The 21822-nt window shown below is 37.8% G+C and overlaps 1 protein-coding gene across 1 annotated transcript; it reads left to right on the top strand.

Annotated features, from left to right (window-relative positions):
• Positions 1 to 4966: 4966 nt before the first annotated feature.
• Positions 4967 to 20624, top strand: vstm2a (V-set and transmembrane domain containing 2A). Its single transcript, XM_010776915.1, has 4 exons — positions 4967 to 5053; positions 5447 to 5497; positions 7041 to 7377; positions 17617 to 20624. Exons 1-4 carry the CDS (start codon positions 4967 to 4969, stop codon positions 17691 to 17693), a joined length of 552 nt encoding a protein of 183 aa, XP_010775217.1. The 3' UTR covers positions 17694 to 20624.
• The last annotated feature ends 1198 nt before the right edge of the window (positions 20625 to 21822 follow it).

Genomic DNA, 21822 nt, shown 5'->3' on the forward strand with positions numbered 1-21822 from the left:
AATAAGGAGCCCCTCCCCACGCCCCTCTGAGAGAGATTTGGTTACAAAGAACTCAATGGTGCTCAAGGAGGAGATTCAGGTGATAAGGGGGGGTACCTTGATTGCTGATTGGCTAACGGTTACACAAGACAAAACATCGTTATGACATCATAAAGTGGCCAAAATCTGATCAGCTCATTTTCAGACAGGTTTTTATAGAAATGGATCAAAAAGAGAGAGAATCTTTGTTCCTGAAACTTTCAGTCTCTTTCCNATGTGCAAAACAGAAAAACAAATTAACCTTTATTTAAACATTAAATAATACTTTAGATTAAGGTCTTCTTTTAAATAAGAAAAAAGCTTTGGGGGTATCTACAGATAAATATTAAGCCTGACAAAGTACTTAACATCTAATATATTGCTTTCCTGCAATGTTAACTATGTTGAAGCACTTATTTTAACTGATATCATACATATGAATTATACTCTTATGTATGTAGATAGTATAAGAAATGTGCAGAATGACAGTTTAATGGTGGTGGTACCATGGTGGTACACACATATTGATAGATGTCTTGTAATGCGCTGTTGAGGAACCTGCTGTGACCCAAGATTTTCATTCATTGCATAACTACACCGTAGTTGTGCATATGATATGTCAATAAACCTTTAAAATCTTGAAATCTTGAAAGGGATGTGCAAAATAGCAATTATACAGTCTTTAATTAACTATGAGTAGAAAATAACGATTAATGAATATACTTTATAGAGATCTGCTAAATGTTTAGTCTTCTCAAGCAGCAACTATCAAATATCTCTCCTGATTGTTGGCACTTGACAATCACCTTTCCCTGAATTTCACTCAGGTGTAACTAAAGTCTGATTTAAGGGTTGTTTATATTTCACGTCATTAATCAGAAAAGTAACTAAAATAAATGTAGTGGAGTAAAAATACCAGGTTAACCTCTGAATTGTAGTGGAGTAGAATTACAAAGTAACAATGAGCTGTCATGTGGGTATATATTAATGCTGCCCATTATGGACACAAGCGGCCTACGTCTGTTTCCGGTTATTTTTATTTTGAAATTCAGTTCCTGACGGACGCCAAAAAAGCCAGAGATTATGGAATTAAACCAATAAATAAAAGCAAGGATAATTGTGTGTTATTGGTGAGTAAATAAAAGTGTGTTATTTTGAAAAGAATAACAAATTAGAAGGAAAAAAAGATTTAAAAAATACAGATTTCAGTGTTCTGAGGCTCTGAGCCCCATTTATTTCCCTCACAGACGGAAACAAAAGTCCGAAATTATACGATTTAAAATAAAAGCAATAATTGTGGCTTGATATTGAGTTAGAACATGTTTTTATGAACCACACAGCTTCCGGTCTTCCACGACCCGACCGGAGAAAAAGACGTGCTGCAGGCACGAAACACATTACCAGTAGAAATACATTGCTTTTAAATTTTTTCTATGCAACACGAAAAAAAGGGGCAAATCGTGTTGATGAACACCAAATGCCATGAGACTGGGTTGCCACGTTCAGCTTTTACATGACCCAATCCTTCAGATTCTGTCGAATCAGATTCATCCTCATCTTCGACATCTACATAGGCACCTCTCGGGGTCACAACTGCATGCAAAAAGAGACATGCCTTTAATATTTTGTTTATTATACATGAAACACATATTCAAATAATTTCAGATGCTCTTTATGCTATTAGTGTTACAACATTTTTACAAATATGAACACGTTACTCCTGAAATGTCATTGTAACCAACAGCTTTTTGGAGTAAAAACTACATTTGACTGACAACTATTTCAATGATTCGTTATTTACGTATGAAGGCAAGTTAATCTTTTAAACTCCACAAAGTCACAGGAAAACAAGTTCTTTAATTTAAAAATCTCCAGATTGATAGACTTATTAATCTTATGTCTCCAATGAAATGCAATGTTCTTTGTTTGACTAAAGTCATAAATCAACTAACTGTTAATCCTAAATATAGTATATTTCTTCGAGTGAAGAATGCACTTATAGAGGATGTTGCGTACCTTCCATCCTCACGGTTTATTATTCTCTCTGAAAAAGAAAGAGGAAATGTTGGCAGCAGATTAGAGATAGTCTTTCTCTGTGGGAACCACCTCAACTGGAAACATAATGTTAGTCATGGAAATTAAAATATTATATTAGGTGAACAAATGTAGTATTCAGTTCTGAATTAGATGCAAACAGCAAACGTATAAATCACAAATTGGTTATATCATGAACTATAAATCCTAACATAAAGCATGTATACATGTTGTTTGCATAATAAACTTTACTAAATAGTCAGGTAATCGGTCCAAGCCGCGTCGTGGGTTATCTCTCTCGGAACCTTACCCTAGTCCAGTAATTACATCCTGCGTTACGGTACTTCCTCTCGTATATACATTGATTCCTGGTTATTTATTGTTTCCAAGACTCTCTGTTCCCTTCGGTCACGTTTTTTTTTTTACCCGTTTTTTCTTTTTCTTTTATAGCCTTTACTAACCGTCACATAAAAAAACCTTGCTTCACTCGTTAGTGCGACCCTTTCGCATAAACTTGTCGGAAACTTTTGGTCCTAATAACTTTACCAAACTATACTTCTCGTCCTCTTCGTCTCCGTATATGTATTGTTTGGCCTATCTTTCATTTCCGTTCTCTATTTAGGTAGAGTTAATAGACGAAACTATTCTTGGATGGGATTGCTCGAACGTTTCAATGGCTCTACCTTTTTTGCCATGCGCATGTACTCATAACTTACACTTAAGCGATTTTTTTTTCTTACGTATCTGACTTGCTGTTCAATGTTGTTCCATAAAATTACAACGGATATACACGTGACTTACTGTCCTTGGTCCACTCGACGATGATCCGCTACATGTCTGCGTAGTTCTAGTTCTGAGGTCAATGCTGACGTTTTTTCATTCTGAACTGTAGTGGAGTTTAATCTCTGTCTTGTACTACTTACTCCACATAATTGTGATATAGTGTAAACTGCCCAAACTTTTCTTGTATTAGACCTTATTGTAGTAGACCGATTTGTTACTTTTGGCTTGTCTGGTAGTTACAGTTAATTTCACCGGTTACCCTCGTACTGTCTCGTTTTTCTTCCCCCCGATTTTGCTTGGACCCTGTTCGACGTCCTATCCTACTCTTGCCGTGCCTCTTTTATCCTTCAGTCAACCTATATAAACGAAATTTTTTTTCTTGGATGTACACAAAAATCCTCGTATGCTACCGACAAACGTAGCAAAAATACGTGATAGAAAAAGTTATAAAAAATATAGACAAGCAACCTACACCTCCCAATTAATCTGGTGGGTGATTTACAGTTGAGTGAAAGTAAAACTCGAGAAATTATTTCTGTATCAAAGATAAGAGAGTCAAGTGAAAACGAGTGACCAACTGTGTCTCGAGGAAGTGTAAGCTCGTCTGAGGAAGNAGCCCCATTTATTTTCCTCACAGACGGCAACAAAAGTCCGAAATTATACGATTTAAAATAAAAGCAATAATTGTGGCTTGATATTGAGTTAGAACATGTTTTTATGAACCACACAGCTTCCGGTCTTCCACGACCCGACCGGAGAAAAAGACGTGCTGCAGGTACGAAACACATTACCAGTAGAAATACATTGCTTTTAAAATCGTATATGCAACACGAAAAAAAGGGGGCAATCGTGTTGGTGAACACGAATCAATAGATTAAAAATCGTGTTGGCGAACACGAATCAATAGATTAAAAATCGTGTTGGTGAACACGAAATGCCATGAGACTGGGTTGGTAGATCAGAGTAGAGCGTCTGTCCTCGAGTGGAACTCTAACTTTATCCTCCCCAGGTGGCATATATACACTGCACACCCAGCCCATATAACCACTGTGAAGTTTGTAAAAGAGGAGGCTGTAATTGATGACTTGAAACTGCAGCACCGAGACATGAGGACAATTAATCCTGCCTAACCCTTAAAGACGTCTGCTTGATACAATAGAGAATGCCAGGTCCATCTGCGGAGTCAAGATGTAAGAGTCATGCATACATGCAGACAGGGAAAGCTATGGCTCCTAATTCTGCTCATTAATCACCTGTCTGCCGAATATCCTCCAGAGAAAAACGCCCGGTTCCTCGGAGGTAATTACAGCACTTGAAGGAACACTCTCTGCTGCAAATGCTCATAAGTAGCCACCTTATTCCTCTCCTACCCTGCCTTCTCTGTCTCATCCATGTCCTCTGGAGAAACGTCCTCCTCCTCCTCTCAAGCCTTTTCTGCTGCACCGCTCTTGCTCCTCTTTAGCTATGTAGCCAGCAGACTTTTCTTTTCCTGGGCACACATCCATTTGGCATCCGATGTGAGATAAATAAATTATAGCCTCTAAAATCAACGGCCAGTACATGATGTAGGCAGTAGGCTTAGTGCTTGCCACCGGGCTAGAATTATGCCACTGGGACTTGAACGGGGGCATTTCTTGAGCCCTTTCCGTCGCAGAGACTAATTGAGGTTTTGAGGCATCCTTTGTCTTAAAAAGCAAAGCAAATCAGTTCAATCAGGAGAGACTTCATTTTGTTTAAAGAACATTTATTGACACATGTCATATGATAAATGTTAAGTCTTTGGCGATTAGACCCCGATCCTGAAATCTTATATCTAAAGGGGGAAATGCAGCCGTGAGCACATAGGGAACCCCCCGGGGTCTAGACACTGGTCATGATGCTGAAGATCTGGATTTGATGAGGAGATGGGATGAAGAGGAGGTGTGATGAGGTCTTTGGATTAGCTCTCCTGGCTCTGGATATGATGAAAGGAGGTGGATGGGGAGGAGGCGGGCAGAGGCATGACAACCTGAAATCACAGCTGACTGCAGGAGAGAGGAGAACCATTTTAAAGTTTGGCTGCAGCACAGTGATTGGCTGCTGGAGAATGAGGTGAATAGGTTATAGACAACGCCCGTGATGAGCTGATTATATGCAGCTGCGGAGTGAATGTATACTGAATATACCCATCTTCCTGAAAGAACTTGCGCTGAGCTTGATTTTGTCACACAGCATCCTGGTCTGAACCTGTTTGTTCCTCTTGAATCACTGCGGCGCCTGGAAACGATCTTACATGTCTCTACAGAACCACTCAAATAATCTAAAAATAAATCAAAAACAGAAGCAGAGCAGCATCTTTTATTTATTTTTAAAGGCTGAACAGTACCAATGCAATCACTCAGTCTGTAAAGTGTGTGTTGAAGTTGGCATGAAAGATTTATACTATTACTGTCAGCGCATGGGTGATGTCTTTTAAAAAAAGTTGTTGTAGTAATCTTAGATGGTTTTAGGGATTATAACACTAGACTTGCATATCATATATATTTCAATGTGTCCTCAACAGCAGAAACTAAACAGGAAGTGATCTCTGCTAATGCTCTCTTTCTTGTTCTTTTGTTTTCTGTGTTCCCAGGTGGAGATGACACAAGAGCCTGATCCTGATGACGAGGGGACAAAAATAAGTGTAAGTTACAGAATACGTCATGTATCCCTGGTTGCAACCTAGTGTTTATCGAATGTATGCCATAATGACGCAAGTTGGAAGCATATCATTTCAAGGAAACACAACGGCAGTTGATTTCACCCTGAATAATACACCTTCAACCGGAGAAAGGAGCTAATCATTGAAATCAGTGGCAGCGTATTATTACTGTTAGAGTGCTTCCCTTCCTGTGTTCATGCCCCAGCAACCGTTCTGCCCCTTTTTCTCCTGCCACTGTGTATCTGCATTCTGTGCCTCGTGCAACACACACCACACTTCCTCCCAATGAGCTATGATAACATTTTAAAGTAATGTAATGGACATAGGAACATATGTTAGTTGTTCAGTAGGAATTGGAAAATGTAGCTGGATTCCTGGTTTGCAATAATTAACTTGGTAAAGAATTTTTTTTGAAAATCCATATGCAAAGAGACAAAATGAACGTATCTGCGTTTGTTGAGGTTAAAAAATGAAATCATGACTTGAGGCACTAACAGCATGTGTTCACTATTAAACCGAAACTACAATCTTTCTCTTACCCTACATTTGCTCTTTTTTGTCTAACGGCACCCAGTCTCCAGCATCGAACTGCTGTGCTTTGTCCAATTGCTGTTTACCTTAATAGCCTTTTTACGACCTCTGTAAAAATTGTAGAATGTAGTAATATGTGAACTGGGAAAAAAGCAAAAAGGTATCTAAAGACATATTTTCTCTTAACTTCCAGTTAAATTGCTCTGATTAACATGCATGTTATAGACAGTTCTCTCTGCTGTTCTTTGTCCTGTACAGGCCCCTATGGAGGGTTGTGGATTGCAGACTTGATCACAGATAAAAATGTAGCAGCTAGAGTTCAAATGCTTATGAGTTTTTAACTGTAAAACATTTAATATAATACCTGAGGAAGTTATTTCACAAGCTTTAACTTTGCAATCATTGCCTGATTAGTTATACTGTACATATGTTTTAAATGGGAAACCAGGCTTTCAGGGTTGCACAAATGTACTCATTCACCGAATGTATAAACATCCCCTAAAAAAGAAAAGATACCATTTAATTAAATCATTTAAATTAACATTGCAAATCGTTATTAATTTCTTAACTGCAGCTCTGTGATCACTTTCTTTTTTGTCAAATAAGGCCAAAAAACCTAACCCATTTAGGTGATTTATCAATCAAGATTCAACTGAGAGTTATTCAGTTTAATCTTGAGAACATTTATTTTATTTTATTACATTGTGTTGCCCAATTCAAGACCCAAACAGATTTTGTTGGATAAAAGATGGATAGAGAACCTTTATTATGCTTATTGCACACAGTAGAGAACCACTATTTAAACCATAGCCGCATCACCTAGCAATATAATTGAACCTGCAATTATCGATGACACAAAAGATTGCCTATTGTGTTTGCATCCAGATGTCAAAGGTCCAATGCTCATGTAGCATATTGAAGAATTAAGTGGGATGATGTGTGAGGAAAATATTGTGGTGTTCCATAACTGTTCCTCTTTGAATCACTCTAACAGACAGTGAAAGTCCAGGGCAACGACATCTCACACAAGCTCCAAATCTCCAGAGTCAGCAAGAATGACGACGGACTGTATGAGTGCCGGGTGACACGAGCTAACTACGTGGAGGTTGTGGATTACAAAGCCAAAGCCTGGCTGAAGGTCAACGCTACGGCCAGGCCACGACGACCTCTGCTGCCTCCCAAGAAAAGCTCCCCGCTGCACCTGACAGACAAGAAGCCGAGAAAGTCCAGCTCATCTCCGGGCCAGGACAGCATGAGTTCAGACCAGAAAGTGGCCTCAACCTCCACCTCCCACACATCCTCCAACACAGCTCAACACAACCCCGCCTCAGGTAAATAGATATAGATGGTTATATAACAAGAGCACAGTAGAACAAAAATAAAAGTTATGTAGTCAGATGTTTTACCACCAGCATAAAGACTGCAACATGTCCGATGAGCTCCAGAAGCTTGTGAGTCACCTGCATGAAAATGGGTGTATGGTGGAGAAAACCTAACAACCAACAACAGACCTCAGCATGCATTTATACAGCAGTCAAGTGCAAAGGGGCCTTTTCAGAAAACAGACCATCTGGCCACACTGAACTGACATAGTGCAGGTGTTGCAGAACAAGAGCACCAGCAGGAAAATGTGATTTGAGAGCCAGAATTCACAGAAGTTGGCCAAGCACTTGATGAGTCTTTTGTAATAATTCATAATCCTATTAATAAGTAGCATCCATGAAAGGCACATTTTGGAGTTACTATTGGTCACAACTGGCACCATGTAGAAGGAATGTATTATCTCCTGCCAAGATGGTGGTATGGTTTTATGGTGGTTGTGTACTGGACTTGAATAATTGAATTCTGAAAGCCTAAGTGTGCTGTCATTTGACTGGTTGCACATTAAAAATGTCATTAAAAAATGTCAAGGGTTAATTTGTTTGAACTCTGAGTGAAGCTTCAAGGGCCTAAGGTGGACTGTCACATTTAGAAAATTGGTTTGGAGTACAGCCAGACATTATCGTTGTGATTTCATCCATTTGACCATGAATTCAATTTGAACTTGTCATTTTCTGAAAAGCTAGACAAGCAGCGACTAATATGTGTCCGCGTATTTTAATAGTGTTGGCAGTTCAAGATTGTAAATATCAATATCATTAACAACCTTTAGCATACCAAAAATAAAAGAAATGAACATTTCTTCACTGTAATGGGGCTAAAGTACAGCTACTTATGCATGCATGGGTAGAGGCTGCCACTCCATACAAACTTTCAACTAAATTACGTCAACAGCGAATAAACCTATGACTACAATTTTGAACAGAAACGACTATTTAGTAATTGCAAACACGTATACTTATGGTCAAGAAGGCACACGAACAAAAACGGGAGCTTTACTGTTTCACAGAAATGTGAGATTGAACTGCCAGCTGCTTTCTACGCACCAGCGGACCAGAATTCGAAGGGGGTGTGGCCTAGCTACAGATTTAATGTCCCTGCTCATGCTTCTTCAAGTTAGGTTCAAAATGTGTACACCTTTAACACTTGTGGTCTCAAGTCGCATCTCATAGCAGCAATGCGGAATATGAAACTGGCCTGTAGAGCTCAAAGGGAGAAAAAGTGCATTTGGCTTCATCAATGCATACCACAATGCGTCATCACAGCCTGGTGTTTTATGTTATCTTATTTGGAGTGTTGGAATTCTCTTTTTTGAGGGAACAGTTTCAAGTCAATTGCCTGTCTCTAGCATGCCCAAAATGTTGCTGCTTGGCCCACTCACTAATTCTAGGAGATAAAAATACAATGTATCCTTTCATGTGTCTGTGTGCAGGCTACTCATGTGCTGTGAAATTGATTTGAATACTCTACTGTTACTGTTAAGGCACTACTCGGTCAGGCTCCCAGCTATATTTTGAATTTTTTATACTTTATAAGCAGCTTCTGAGATCCTCAGGCAGGAATCCTCTGGTGCTTCTTGAAACTCAAATACTACCTAGGGTATTGTTGCTGCAGGCTCTTCAGCTCTAGGACTCCCTGCCTGAGCACGCTAGTAAAAATCAGTAGCAACTTTTTTGGGTTATTTTTCACATTTATTTGTTTCGTTTCTCAATGCGCGTTAATTATCTTTGTCATTTGTTTAAAACTTTGCGTGTGTAAATCTTGAACATGACCGTATTGGTGGCACGACACATTTGGACCTGAACCAAGAATACTGAAAAATAATGGGCAAAAAGAAACAAGCAACATTTTACAAGATTGTCTGTCTTTTCTGCTCACTATAACTAACATCATTAGAACAATGTGATGGATGCTATAACTGCTAAAAACACACTGACTGTAAGTTGTCTTTTTTTTCATTGAATTTGAACAAATTAAATTGTGGGATTTACTGTCCTGTCTGTTATTAGATTCAGCAGGTTGCAAGTAATATCAATGTATTCTTGTCTTTCATAGAGCCAATAAGGCTGAAATCCTTCCTAAGACATGTGTGGTGTAATACCTATTGAGTTGTCTCAGTGAGTGCAAACATCATCAGCCTTTGCAAGAAATGGAAAACGTGCACACCAAGCAGGTGGAGGATAATTTAATTTCATTATTGGTAAAGGTCATAGTTCCCAGTGGAGTTATTTGTCAAACATGAAGATACTTTATCTATTTAAAGAATGCCTTCTCTTTAAAAAGGAATCTTTCACAGCGAAGAATTTTAAAATGCAGTCACATTTCGAAGAAATTACTTAGAATTATTTGTGTGAGATTAAATTATTGCCATCATTTCTTTTTAATAATTTGCTCCCCGGGTGGATAGCGTTACTGCAACAACATAAATGTGTGAACATGTACTGCTGATTGGTCACGTTTTTTATAACTATTTATCATTTGGAAGACATTTTCCAATATTATTTAAGTTGGCCACCGGCATTAACAAAAAGATATATACAGAAGTTTCCATGTTGACCTCCAAGGAATTATGGACATTAAGTTCTAATGTGCTAATGTTCTAAGTTCTAATGTGCTAATGTTCTAAGTTCTAATGTGCTAATGTTCTAAGTTCTAATGTGAACTGATGTTATACATAACATCAGTTCACATTGACTAAAAACTGTTGTGCAAACTTTCCAAAGTCTTTCGAATAACAACTTTGACCGTGTTTACTGCTCAATCAATCAGATGACAGCTGAATGAAGAGCTGCAAGCTCAAAGAAGAGGTAGCCAAAGAAACAAAACTTAAATAGCTGTTTTCACCATTAGGCTCTGTTCCCAACCTTAAAGTTAGCAAATAACAAGTCGCGTATCATGCGTCAATGCAGCTTTAATGTTCTTAATTAAAGCATTTTCTGATCTGGTGCCAACAGGATTTTTCTAAAGCTTTATGGTTTAGGATAAATTATGACTTATTATTAACCATTTTAACTGTTAGTATACAAAGAGTAGCTGGGCTCATATTCTGTTACTTTGTAAACCTCTGCAGCCACTCTGACAACATACTTAAGATATTTTTTTTAGTATAACAATTTTGCACAAATTCTACCATTGGTACTGAAAGAGATTGTTCAAACATGAACAACTTATTTTGGTCATGATCATAAATAATCAATGCTTCTAGAAAGGATGGTATCATACCCCCCTCAGTAAGAACCATCGACTGTGGTAAGAACATTACACTAAGATATCTAATCACAAACAAAAACGTTTGGACCAAATCAACTAAACTAAATGCAACTGCATTTTCACACTAGCTAGAAATGACATAGTTGTAGCAATAAAACATAATTTACCCATAATGTGTATTCTCATATATGAAATGTAATGTGCAAGGAGTTGAAATAATGCCCTTTGCCGATTGCCATATTTACTTTCTTGTATCTTCATATTTAACTTGTAACTGTTTAGGGTCCTGATCAGGCAGCCTAGCATTAGGTGGCTCAGTGGAAATTGTCTCTCATTACCTTTTTGCTTTATTTGAATTTCTGACTATCAAACTTTGTTACAACAGTCCTGCTCCTCTTCATCTTTAAATGTCAATCATTTTCTACCTGGTCAGATGGTTAAAAAACTGAGTGGGCTCTGCTCTGGGTTCTGATACCCCTCTGCACCCTGAAGCAAAACATTGAAAGATATTACTTGCCGCTGAATGGAGGTAAAAAGTTGAATAATCCCTGCGGCTGTAGAGTCAGAGATTATGAGGCAGCCAAATTATGCTGACAACTGTGTTGCAATGAGTCCTGTGTGCGGTGTGTCTGACAATGATAAATGCCTCTCCGGAGGCTCACAGAGGTGTTACGGCTGAGGGCGACAGAGTTCTATTACTGGTTTGAAGAAGATGAGCAACAATAGGTAAATTGGCTGAGATTAAATTAAACCTGGGAGAGTGCAGATATTTTCCTTTTCCGCATTGCTGCATGAGTAAACAATGAGGCACTTTCCAGATGGAGGGAATGTGACTGTGGCTGGTGAAGCAGTTGCAGCAATAGCAGCAGCAGTAGCAGAGTGGTCTGTTCACAGCTACTCCCCACCAGTGTGTCAGATGTTGTTAGATCACAGCTCGGCCTCCATCGTTTCTGGCAGTGTTTTTCTCTCAAAGCTCAGAGGTGACCAGAGCTGAATGTGTTTTTAAAAAAAAGAAGGAAAAAATGTCCCCTAAGCCAGACTTGTCCTCACCCCTGAGGCCAGCCTGGTTACTGAATGAAGAAAAAACAAATATGGACTCAGCTTATTGCATAAGCATTCATGCAGCAACAAAAAAAGCACTGACCTTGTTTTTTTTAAAACCACCATATTTTTAAAACTGCGTCAACTGCATATGTCTAAGGAGAGATTACGAGTGAGCAGTAGGTGGTTAAGAACCACCGGACTGCTGTTCGTGACTTAATTTCAATTGCTCAAGCAATTGCACACAATGTCATTGTGTCATTTCAAGTTTGTGTAAATGCTTTTCCTCCCTCACTAAAAACGTTTTTCTTTGCCTGTAAATCTGGTTAATGTACGTGAACGCTCAGTGGGGAAAAGTGTGAGACCCAATTAACCATATTTGTGGCTTAACGTCTGCACCAGTGGCTCTTTGTCTCCTCATACTGAAGACTTTTAGGGATACATCCACAACAAAGCATTTGTTTATTTTGAAGGCTTTGCCGACCACATTTAAGCATCTGTTAATGGACTTCAAACAGAAGCTTTTCCTTACGCAGAACTTTAGTACAGTTAACAAAGAACCTGTAAAGGTACAAGTAATAATTACTGCTCTCCAGTATGACAGGAACTTCCAGCCTCCTGGCAGAGCTACAACCAGTGAGACGCATGTCTATATTTCAACTATATTTCTTTATCCATTGTGCAGTGAAACTTTGATTTGTAAGAGTAACAGAGGAGAGAGCAGTTGAGAGAGAACGAGAAGAGAAAGCAAAAGTAGCAGCCTTTAACTTCACCAGAAAATAATATTTTATCAGGCAAATGTATTTTTTTGCACGTAAGAGTAAGATATATTGATATTTAAAGTATCAGACACGTTCTTTTATCATGAAAGTTCAACAAAACTAAAACATTTCTACTTTTACTAAGCAACCTATTGCAGAGTAAACAATTGTCCTCTCTACATCAGGAAGTGCATGCCCTGTGTTTGTGATGTCATATGGGCATTTGGGCATGTTAGTATGGACAGAGATTGTTAAACAAACACATGTGTGTACGACCATCTTTCTTTTTAGAGTGGCGTTTTCAAAGCAAAAATAAATTAAGATTGGTAATTTATTTTCTACTCATTTGTTTGTAAGGTAAATGCATATTTACCTTTATATATGTATATGGTGAGAATCAATATGGAGAAGAAGCAAGCAACAGAAAAACAAAACATACTGTAGGAAAAAACCAACTCAATTGGTAGAAGCAGCTTCTTTTTTTTGGGAGGAAATAGTGATACTGAAACAGACAGGAATATAGCCACATTAAGCCCTAATCAGCTGCTTGTTCCTCAGTCAGTTATGGCTTGTAAAATGGTTGCAGTAATGTCAGATAAAACACACAACTGCTGGAGTGATCTTTTCAAACATAGTGGATGGTAATTTTGGAGCATTTGCATTACCCAACAGACTGTGTTATCATGTTTAGCCTGATCCACAGATGAACAGCCAAGCTGCACGGTAATGACATCCAGTTGTATTTAACCAGTCAGTCATCCAAAAATTCAGGGCATGGCTTAGGCAGCCAGACAGTCAGAAAGATAGTGTATCATTCAACAGGCAAATCATACAGCTGCTTTTATAACAGAGCCGCCATTCAAGTACGCAAGTAAGTCAAAGAGACAGTCAGCTAGCCAGGGATCAGCCAGAATAGATCTGGCACTAAGCCAGTTTGAGCTCCCTATGGAGGTGCTGTGGTGATTCACCTCCCTGCCTCACTGAACCTGACTGCTTCGCTGGCCTAGAATTGATATTCAACATCACCATTTCACCAAGCCAAAAACATTTTGGCAAAACGCAGAGTGTTGTGTAAGGTTAAGTAGGACAAAATGAAGAGTATTCAGTGTGGGTTTATTCTATCCCAGCATGTACAGAGAAAGCCCGAATATGTTTCTACCAGCTCAGACACTCCAATTATGCCTTTGGAAAAGTCAGCTTGCAGTCCCTCACACTGTGGAGGAAAGCTGGGAAATGACATGCAAAAAATGCAAACTCAAAGAGACATGTGCCGTTTTAAACCCTCGAATATTTGGAAGTCAGACTCCCCCAAAGATATGCCATGGACACTTTTTCCCTTAGCAAGAATTCAGATGTAAATGTATCTGTAATGGCTTGTAAAGAATAGGACACAGTGACTTTGTCAACCACATTTTGACAAGACGTGGGTGGAGTACCTTTTAGCCACAGTGATGAATAGGTAAAATAATACCACTACTAATACCACTAAGGTACTTTGTTTGTATTTTCAGCTTTTTGTATTCTTTCTTTGCTCTGCAAATAAAATGCATGGTGGGTTAAAAAAACAGCAATAATTCATAAATGATTTTCCTTTATTGTTTTCTTAAAAATAGCACAGGAACAGGAGGTACTTTTACCTTACGTCTATGACGAGTGCTAGTTTAAGTATAGAAATTGAGGGATACATACTGTGTAAGATGAAAGGGAGAGCTGCATGCAGGTGTTCTAGAAGAGCCATTAGTTACTTAGTTGTGCTTCGCACCAATCAAAGTTGAAGCGGGAGCATGAAACACAGCTCACCAAGACAATTAAGGTACTTGGAAACTCTTAGTGCCTGATTACTGAAACAATTGTGTGACTCATCTCGAAGCATAACTCAGCCACACAGACATGTGACATAGAAAATACATAAAACATTTGCATAGAATTGTAATTAAAAGACACTACTAATAACTCCTGTGATTTTTTCCAGCAAAGATACAGAACATTGTTGTCATTCTACATGTATTTATTTTTACTCTGTTTTTACAAACTGAAAAAAATAGTTGGCAAATACCAAAGAAACAAATTCAACAGCTAATCAATAATGTATGAATAACAATATTCCTGCTGTTTTTGATGTTGATCTCTAGATTCTAGAGGGAGTGAAGCACTACTTAGAGTTGCCTCAATGCTTTTTGAAGAAACATCTGTAGGATGTCAAATCTGACACAAAGAAATGACCCAGCACAGCAGTGCAACATGCAGTGACCCATCAGGTTATTCCCAGGAGGATATCAGTATGGCCCAGCACTGGCCCTGCTTTTACTAGATGTTTCTTTAGAGAAATAGATGGTTATATGTGTTGTTGTTGTTGTTGTTGTTGTTGTTCCAGGAAATGATTCCTTTATATCCAGGTTAGATCCAAGTATATGATAAGATACTACTATTCCGTGTCAGCCACCCCGATAACGCATCACATATTGCTTCAAGTTGACGTTAGTAAGAGCCAGTCTTACAGCATGCTTTTTGGGAGTTCTCCACAGTACATTACATTTCACAGTATTGCCAACTGCAGATAATGTATTAACAGTTTGCATAGGAACAAATACACAAGAGGACATATTTGCCTGCTTTAGTTTAGCAAATATTAATATGATGAAATGCAGGCTCTTTCTCAGTGGAGGATATTTTTGCCTCAAGTTCATTTAAAAGTTCCCTGATGCAATCTCCAAACAAAGTGACTCACACAGTAACTGGATAAACATACTGTAGTTCAGTGTGGTCAGTGTGGGTAGTGTTAATAGAAATAAAACAAATAATAAACATGCAGTGATTGGCAGTGTATTTGACCTGACTTGTGTAACAACACAAGTATCTCTATGTACTGTAAACAAAATAAAAATACATCAATTTAAAATACATGAATTGAAGTGACTTCACTGTGGCTGAAAACACTGGTCAAAAGAAGTCAATTATGTAATGATAGATATGGTTCAGCCGTTACACATGGCTATGAGTACAATAAACTCTTGATGAACTCAGCGAGGCAAAAGTGTCAACATGTGCCGGATTGAGGTGTTGAGCCTTAATAATAATTAGCCCAGTGCCACTTAATCAAAAAGGTTAGCTGCTTAAAAATGATGAAACCAAATACAGAAAATACATGTGTTTATATTGTTCACAGATTCTATAAATGTATCAAATGTTTTATAACTTCAGACAATTTTTCAGTTAGAAATCCAGGTGATTGTTGTCTCTACAGTGCTAACATAACCTGTGATTAGCCAAACCAGGAGTACTTTCCACTATGATGTAGTGTACATTGTTAAGAGAAAGCATGGCTGTGTAGACACCTGTATGTTCAATACTCAAACATTTAGCAAGGTTTATCCCCAAAAGCCTTTCATCTTCTTTTGTAGATAAGTCATGCAGAGCGGGATAAAGCTTGCATGATGTGGCACAGGTGTTATTTTTACTTTATAATCCAATATTGATACCTGGGGTTTGAAAACCATGTGTGCCTCTTCACTTTGTTGACATCATTTGATTCTTCTAGGTCCTGTATATGGCTGTAAATTACACAAATACATGTACATGTCCACCCGTTCCCTCACAATGCGTCACTCTCCTGGCTCACAATTACATTGGTTAAATATATTAATTAAAGTGCATTAACACAAATAAGAACTGACATCTCCAACATCTTAGTGAAGTAAATTATTGCAAAATATGTGTTTTAGTAAATCAGTGCGTGTCTTTCCATGTATAGCTTTATATACTCACTGTGTCTTGCTCTGACTCATAGCTGAAGGCTGATTAATTATTCTCTGTGTGAAAGATGTTTTGGCCCAGAGTGATTGCTGCTCCTCTGTGGCACTCCTGTTCTCTCACCTCAAGCCAAATGAGATGTGGTGGGGAGGAATAAAGGGTCAAAGCCTTCCATCTCTCTCCCCTCCCCACTACAATTCCTTTTCCATTCCCCAATCCCCAGCAGCCCAGACAATCCAGGGCTGGGCCGCAAGGTTCAAAACATCCCTAAGGACAATTTTCTCTTTCAACCATCACCACAGTCTGCTACAGGAATATAGTCAATGTCAATATGATTTAGTGAATATTTCATTTTCTCTTTCCCAAGTTTGGCTTGTTTCACAGGATTACAACTTGGCACTTTTGTTGTTTCTCACATTTCCATCTTTTCAAGCTGCGTAAATCCTTTCTTTCTCTGTATCTGTTGATGCAGAGTAGACTACTTTTTATCAACAGAATTCTGCTGCATAGGACTTCTTTTTCTCTCATCATTCCGGTTTGATGTCCCTGAGACAGAGGCAAATCAAAGAGTAGGCTGAGGATGCTGTGTTCTAGTTTGCAGTTGTTAGTCATGTCAGATGCTTAGTAAACAGTCAGAGCTGCCTGCAGTGGTGATAGCAGTTTGTTAAGGCCAAGGCAACAGCAGCTGCCCATGTAAATCATTTTCATAACACTTCAAAGGCTGTTTACTTTGAGGGGGGTTGCATTTGTCGTTTTCTGTGGTTTTTTGGTAAAACAAGTTGAATTTATGTAACAACATCAAGTTTAGGTCCACTCATCAAAAGACAATATTGGACCTTGACAGTTTTATATAATTCATATGCCACGTTTTCTTTAAGTCAGGCGGCATTATGTATGTGTTTAAGGAGATTCATGTAAATAAAGCCATGACCATAATCTCACTGAGAATCAAGTTCATGTGTGTAACACTTTTAAGAACTCAAATGTCCAATGTTCTGTCTTATGGTGTTGGAAAACAAAGGGAATTAATTAACAATCAAATAATGTTGGGCATTTGGCCACAATTTTCACAATTCTTTTTTATCTTTAGGTATGTTGCAATGTTATTTGTTTGAATCCATGCTCTGCAGCTGAGCAGTGTTCACGGGCTGCATAGCTGACTGCAACCTTATGGAGCAAACTTAATGAAACCATATAGTGTTACATTTTGAATGCAGAGGAGGGTGAAACACAAACAGGCAACCACATGTTAGAGAACACACAAAAGACATATACACAATCTGTTCCACTGCATGACAAAATATGCTTTTATAATGTGAGTTGGGAATTCCATCAGGGTGTGAAGGTTAAAAGCAAGAGCTACAACATTTATGTCCATGTCGTTTAGAGCTACATTTGTTTTAATGTTTTTTTCTTTTCTGTTCCTAGGTACAAGAATATTATCCAACTGTGGGCTGGCTGTCCTCCTCCTGGCATGTGGTCTGGTGAGGGATGCCTTGTTATAATTTGAAGAACTGAAATGGTTTGCACCCTGATCTCGTACCTTCCTTCCCCCATACTCACATATACAGATACAAACACACACAAACGCAAACACACATACACACACAACACGCGGACAGCAAAGATGGCCCTCATTACCCCGCCACTACTGCTCTTGCACCCAGCACATTGTTATTAGCCACTGTAAACACCAGTCACCTTTAAGCCAGTTGGATTACCTTTTGTACAGATGTCGCCATGGCACCAACGCTCCGGTGTGAAAACGGACTCTGTATCTTGTTGGATAACTCTCATGGAAGACTGACTTTCTTATGGTTTCGCTATTCCAGTCAAATGTGTTCATTGCTCAAAAGTGAACAAGAAAAAATGAGAATCTATATTTGCGTAATAGATATGATTCTAGATATATATATATATATATCTGTTTTATTTTAAAATCCTATCAAATACTGTATGTGCTGTATACATAGCTGAAACTCACCATATTGGCCATGGAACTTCATTGTGAATAGGCACTATGGCCCTCTCAAATAATCAAAAGAAATTAAAGTACATGCTAATTTAGACTGTTGTTAATATTAACCATACGGTTAAAAAGTTTAATTATTTTACAGCTGTATTGGCGATCTAAATGTTCTAAGCATCATGTTACATCTTGTTAGTGATACATATACCGCTGTGCATGCTTTTTGGACTGAAGGCTAGAGGGAAACAAAATTAAATTGAGCAACACTAGTCATCACTTGGAGTTCCGTATGTCAAATTTAGCTTTTATTGTTTGTGCTAGCTTTGGTGTAAAATAAAAAAATGTCCCTTGTTATTTTAATTTGTATTGCATCCTTAGTAGGAATAAAATGGGTGTCACAATGTATGCGTCATTGAAAATCGCGAAAACGATGATTAATTTTAATTGAACTGTACCATTTTATAAAGGCATGCTTCAGTTGCTTTAGCGCCTCCCTGGTATGTCTCATTATTATAAAGGATAAATAAGTATTTAGCCAATTTTGATCATAGGTATCGCAAGTTTCTATTATTTTAATACCAGCACACAAACACACACATTTGCAGGTAGATGTCTGAGCAGCTGGAGGACATGAGATGCAGTGCAACACAAGTAAACTCTAAACTCGCTCATCATCAACATTGTATATGACCCAATTTTGGGACGAATAATTTAGTTTTGTTGAAACTATCTATCTTGTATCTTACAGTAATATATATTTTACCTTTATTTTCAGATGATATGTCATAAAGATTTGTATTCACGCGAAGCATTTATAAGCAAAACGCTTTGACAATCTGACACAAACATCGACAACGATGTTTTTTGGTTTTATATTGGAACAACAGATACAACAGTATAACCTCTAAAATCAATGGGATTCTTTTGTTGTTGTTAACTTTTGAGCAGAAAGGGAAATTGTGCGCCATCCATCAGAAATGCAGGTGTTCCAATTTGAAATGAAATATTTATGAATAATAGAGTAGTTTACTTATGTCTCAATAATCATACTGTAAGTGAATGTTATCCACCATGAGTATCATTTGGTAAGACCCAGAAGAACATGCTATTTTCTTTGCTTAATTGATGCCCAAAATTGAACTTAAGGTAACATGAAGCATGATTATGTAGTTTCTCATGTGTTGTATAATATAATCTAAATTCATACATGACATAAAAATGTAATTGCCAACGTTTACTGTGCTGTGTGTTTTCAAAAAGCAACATTTTCACCTCCCTTTAAGCTTTTGTTCCGCTTTGCAGACAAAGCGAACATCCCCCCTGTATAGTTGTACTGCATTCCTAAAGAACTGTGGAGGGAAACTTGTTGATTCAGCATGGTTCAAAGGCTGGCAGTGCTTGTCATGGGAGCAGACCAGAGACATCAGCAGCTTCCAGCCTGAGTATAAGATGTGCTAGTGATTGAGGGCAACCCTGTCTAATCCCTCAAGTTCCAAATAGCTTCAGGGTATAGTTGGACAGTTAATCTACCATCACTGTCATATATATCCCACTCTGCTGTGACTGGAAATCGATTGCTGTGTTTTGAAATGAGAACATGTTATGTAATATGATTCATAAAGTTTAGACTGCAGAAAAAAATAAAGCTTATTTTAGTGTAGAATGGGATTTTAATGTTGATTCTATTGGAAATGGAATTGGAAAAGCACTTTGGAGAGTTTGCAGAGTTTGAGCGGACGGTTTGTCCAACCCTCATGTAAAAAGCAACAGATCTGTACAACTTGTAAATGAAATAATCAGCATGTTGACATTTTTTAATCCATTTAAAAAGGCAGAGGCCAGTGATGTTCTGTACTTGTAAAAATGATGTCATGTACTCATACTCAAGTGCTAACAAGTCCAAAGTGGTTTTTCATCTCTTCAAAATGAACTTGGAAAAAATGTATATGACAAAAAAAAATCTATATATATTAAAAAAATCTTCTTTTAAAGCTTTCATCCTAATCTAGGGGGCTCATTGACTAAGGGTCCTTGCAACATATCAAATAATAAAGAAGGACATATTGGAGCGATTATTGATTTGATATTGTGATTGAACTGATGACAAATGTGTCATGAGTGTGGGATGTAATGGAGGCTGGATTGCATACAAGCAACAAGGTCTCTGTTAATGAATAGGGAGAACAGTTCACAATGACAGCAGTTCCTTCATCTGGGCTGTTATTTCAGAAACACAGCTTTTCTCCTTTTATGTTTTATATGCCACACTACTCATTCACTCTAGATGTATTTGTTTCTTCTGATGTATTTAATTTCAATGCGGTCCTGTCTGTTTGTTGAGCTGTCAAAAATTCTAATGAATTATAGTTCTCTTTTCTTTGGTATTGTGTTAGGCTTCTGTACTGAAACATTGCAACAGTTTGTATTATAATGACGATATCAGAATAATATTTAAATAAACCATTTTCACAGATGAAATTCAAACACTGAGGGATTCCATCTGTCTCGTTGGTCACACACTGAGCTTTATTGTGAGCGAACTGAAAAAAGTGCTGACTACAACAAAAGAGGAGTTACGCATTAGTAAATCCTAATCACTTTTCATTGGATAGTACTGCTAAATGGTACTCAAAATCAATCTGCATTTCATTTGTGCAGCAACCCCGACACAGAGAAACTGAGGAAATACAGAAATGGATGAGTTATTTAAACTCAAAGAGCAAATACTGCAGAAAATGTGTGTGATTGCTGTGTGTATAGCTGCTGATTGGCACGATTTTCTGATGTCTTCATAATCACATGGAAACTGACGGCCCACGACTCCATTTTATGTGGCCCGCAAGAGCTTGCAAAGAATATAATACCTTTACTATATGGTGACATGCCACTTTAAAGAAGCACGTTGCCCATAAACTACATGTCCCACAATGCATCTCATTTTGTGACATACGCAATGAAGAGACTTGCAAATGATTTGCAATTATATAATATAATTAGGGCCGGGACTCGATTAAAAAAATCTATCTAATTAATTAGAGGCTTTGTAATTAATTAATTGATTAATCGCATTTTTAATCACATATAAATATTCGACCTGAGAACAGTGAGAAGCAATTTTGTTCACATGGATTTTAGTATACCATTGAATAATGACTGAATACATAAGCTTAAGCAACAAAACATTGTTTATTTTTTTCAAGGTGGTTCTTAACCAAGACCAACAGAAAAGTGCAATTTTTGCCATAAAGTGTAGCAATAGCATATTTAGGAATATAGTACATTTCAGAGATTCAGGTAGCCTATAGGTAGGTAGACCTTCTGTAAACTATAACACTTTGTTTTTTAAGTAAAACACAATACTTTCAAGTACATTCAGAACATTGGAAACCCTGACTATTAGAAAACATCTCTCTGTTGCTTCAGAGGCCATAACAGACTTTGTTGATTTACCAACAGTTGATTTAAAAAATCTAATACATTTCAGTCCAACTCTCTCAATAACCTTGGCCAAAACAATAAACAGTTCAACATAAAGTGCCAGTTGCACCAACAACGTAATAAATAGTTCAACATAAAGTGTACTGTACCATTTAAAATAAAATAAAAAAGTGCCAGTGATTGACCTCAATCCCTCCTATTCTTCCAATATCCTGATGAAAAATAAA

The sequence above is a fragment of the Notothenia coriiceps genome, unplaced genomic scaffold (assembly GCF_000735185.1).
Source record: "Notothenia coriiceps isolate Sejong01 unplaced genomic scaffold, NC01 NC01_scaffold00017416, whole genome shotgun sequence".
NCBI classification, from domain to species: domain Eukaryota; kingdom Metazoa; phylum Chordata; class Actinopteri; order Perciformes; family Nototheniidae; genus Notothenia; species Notothenia coriiceps.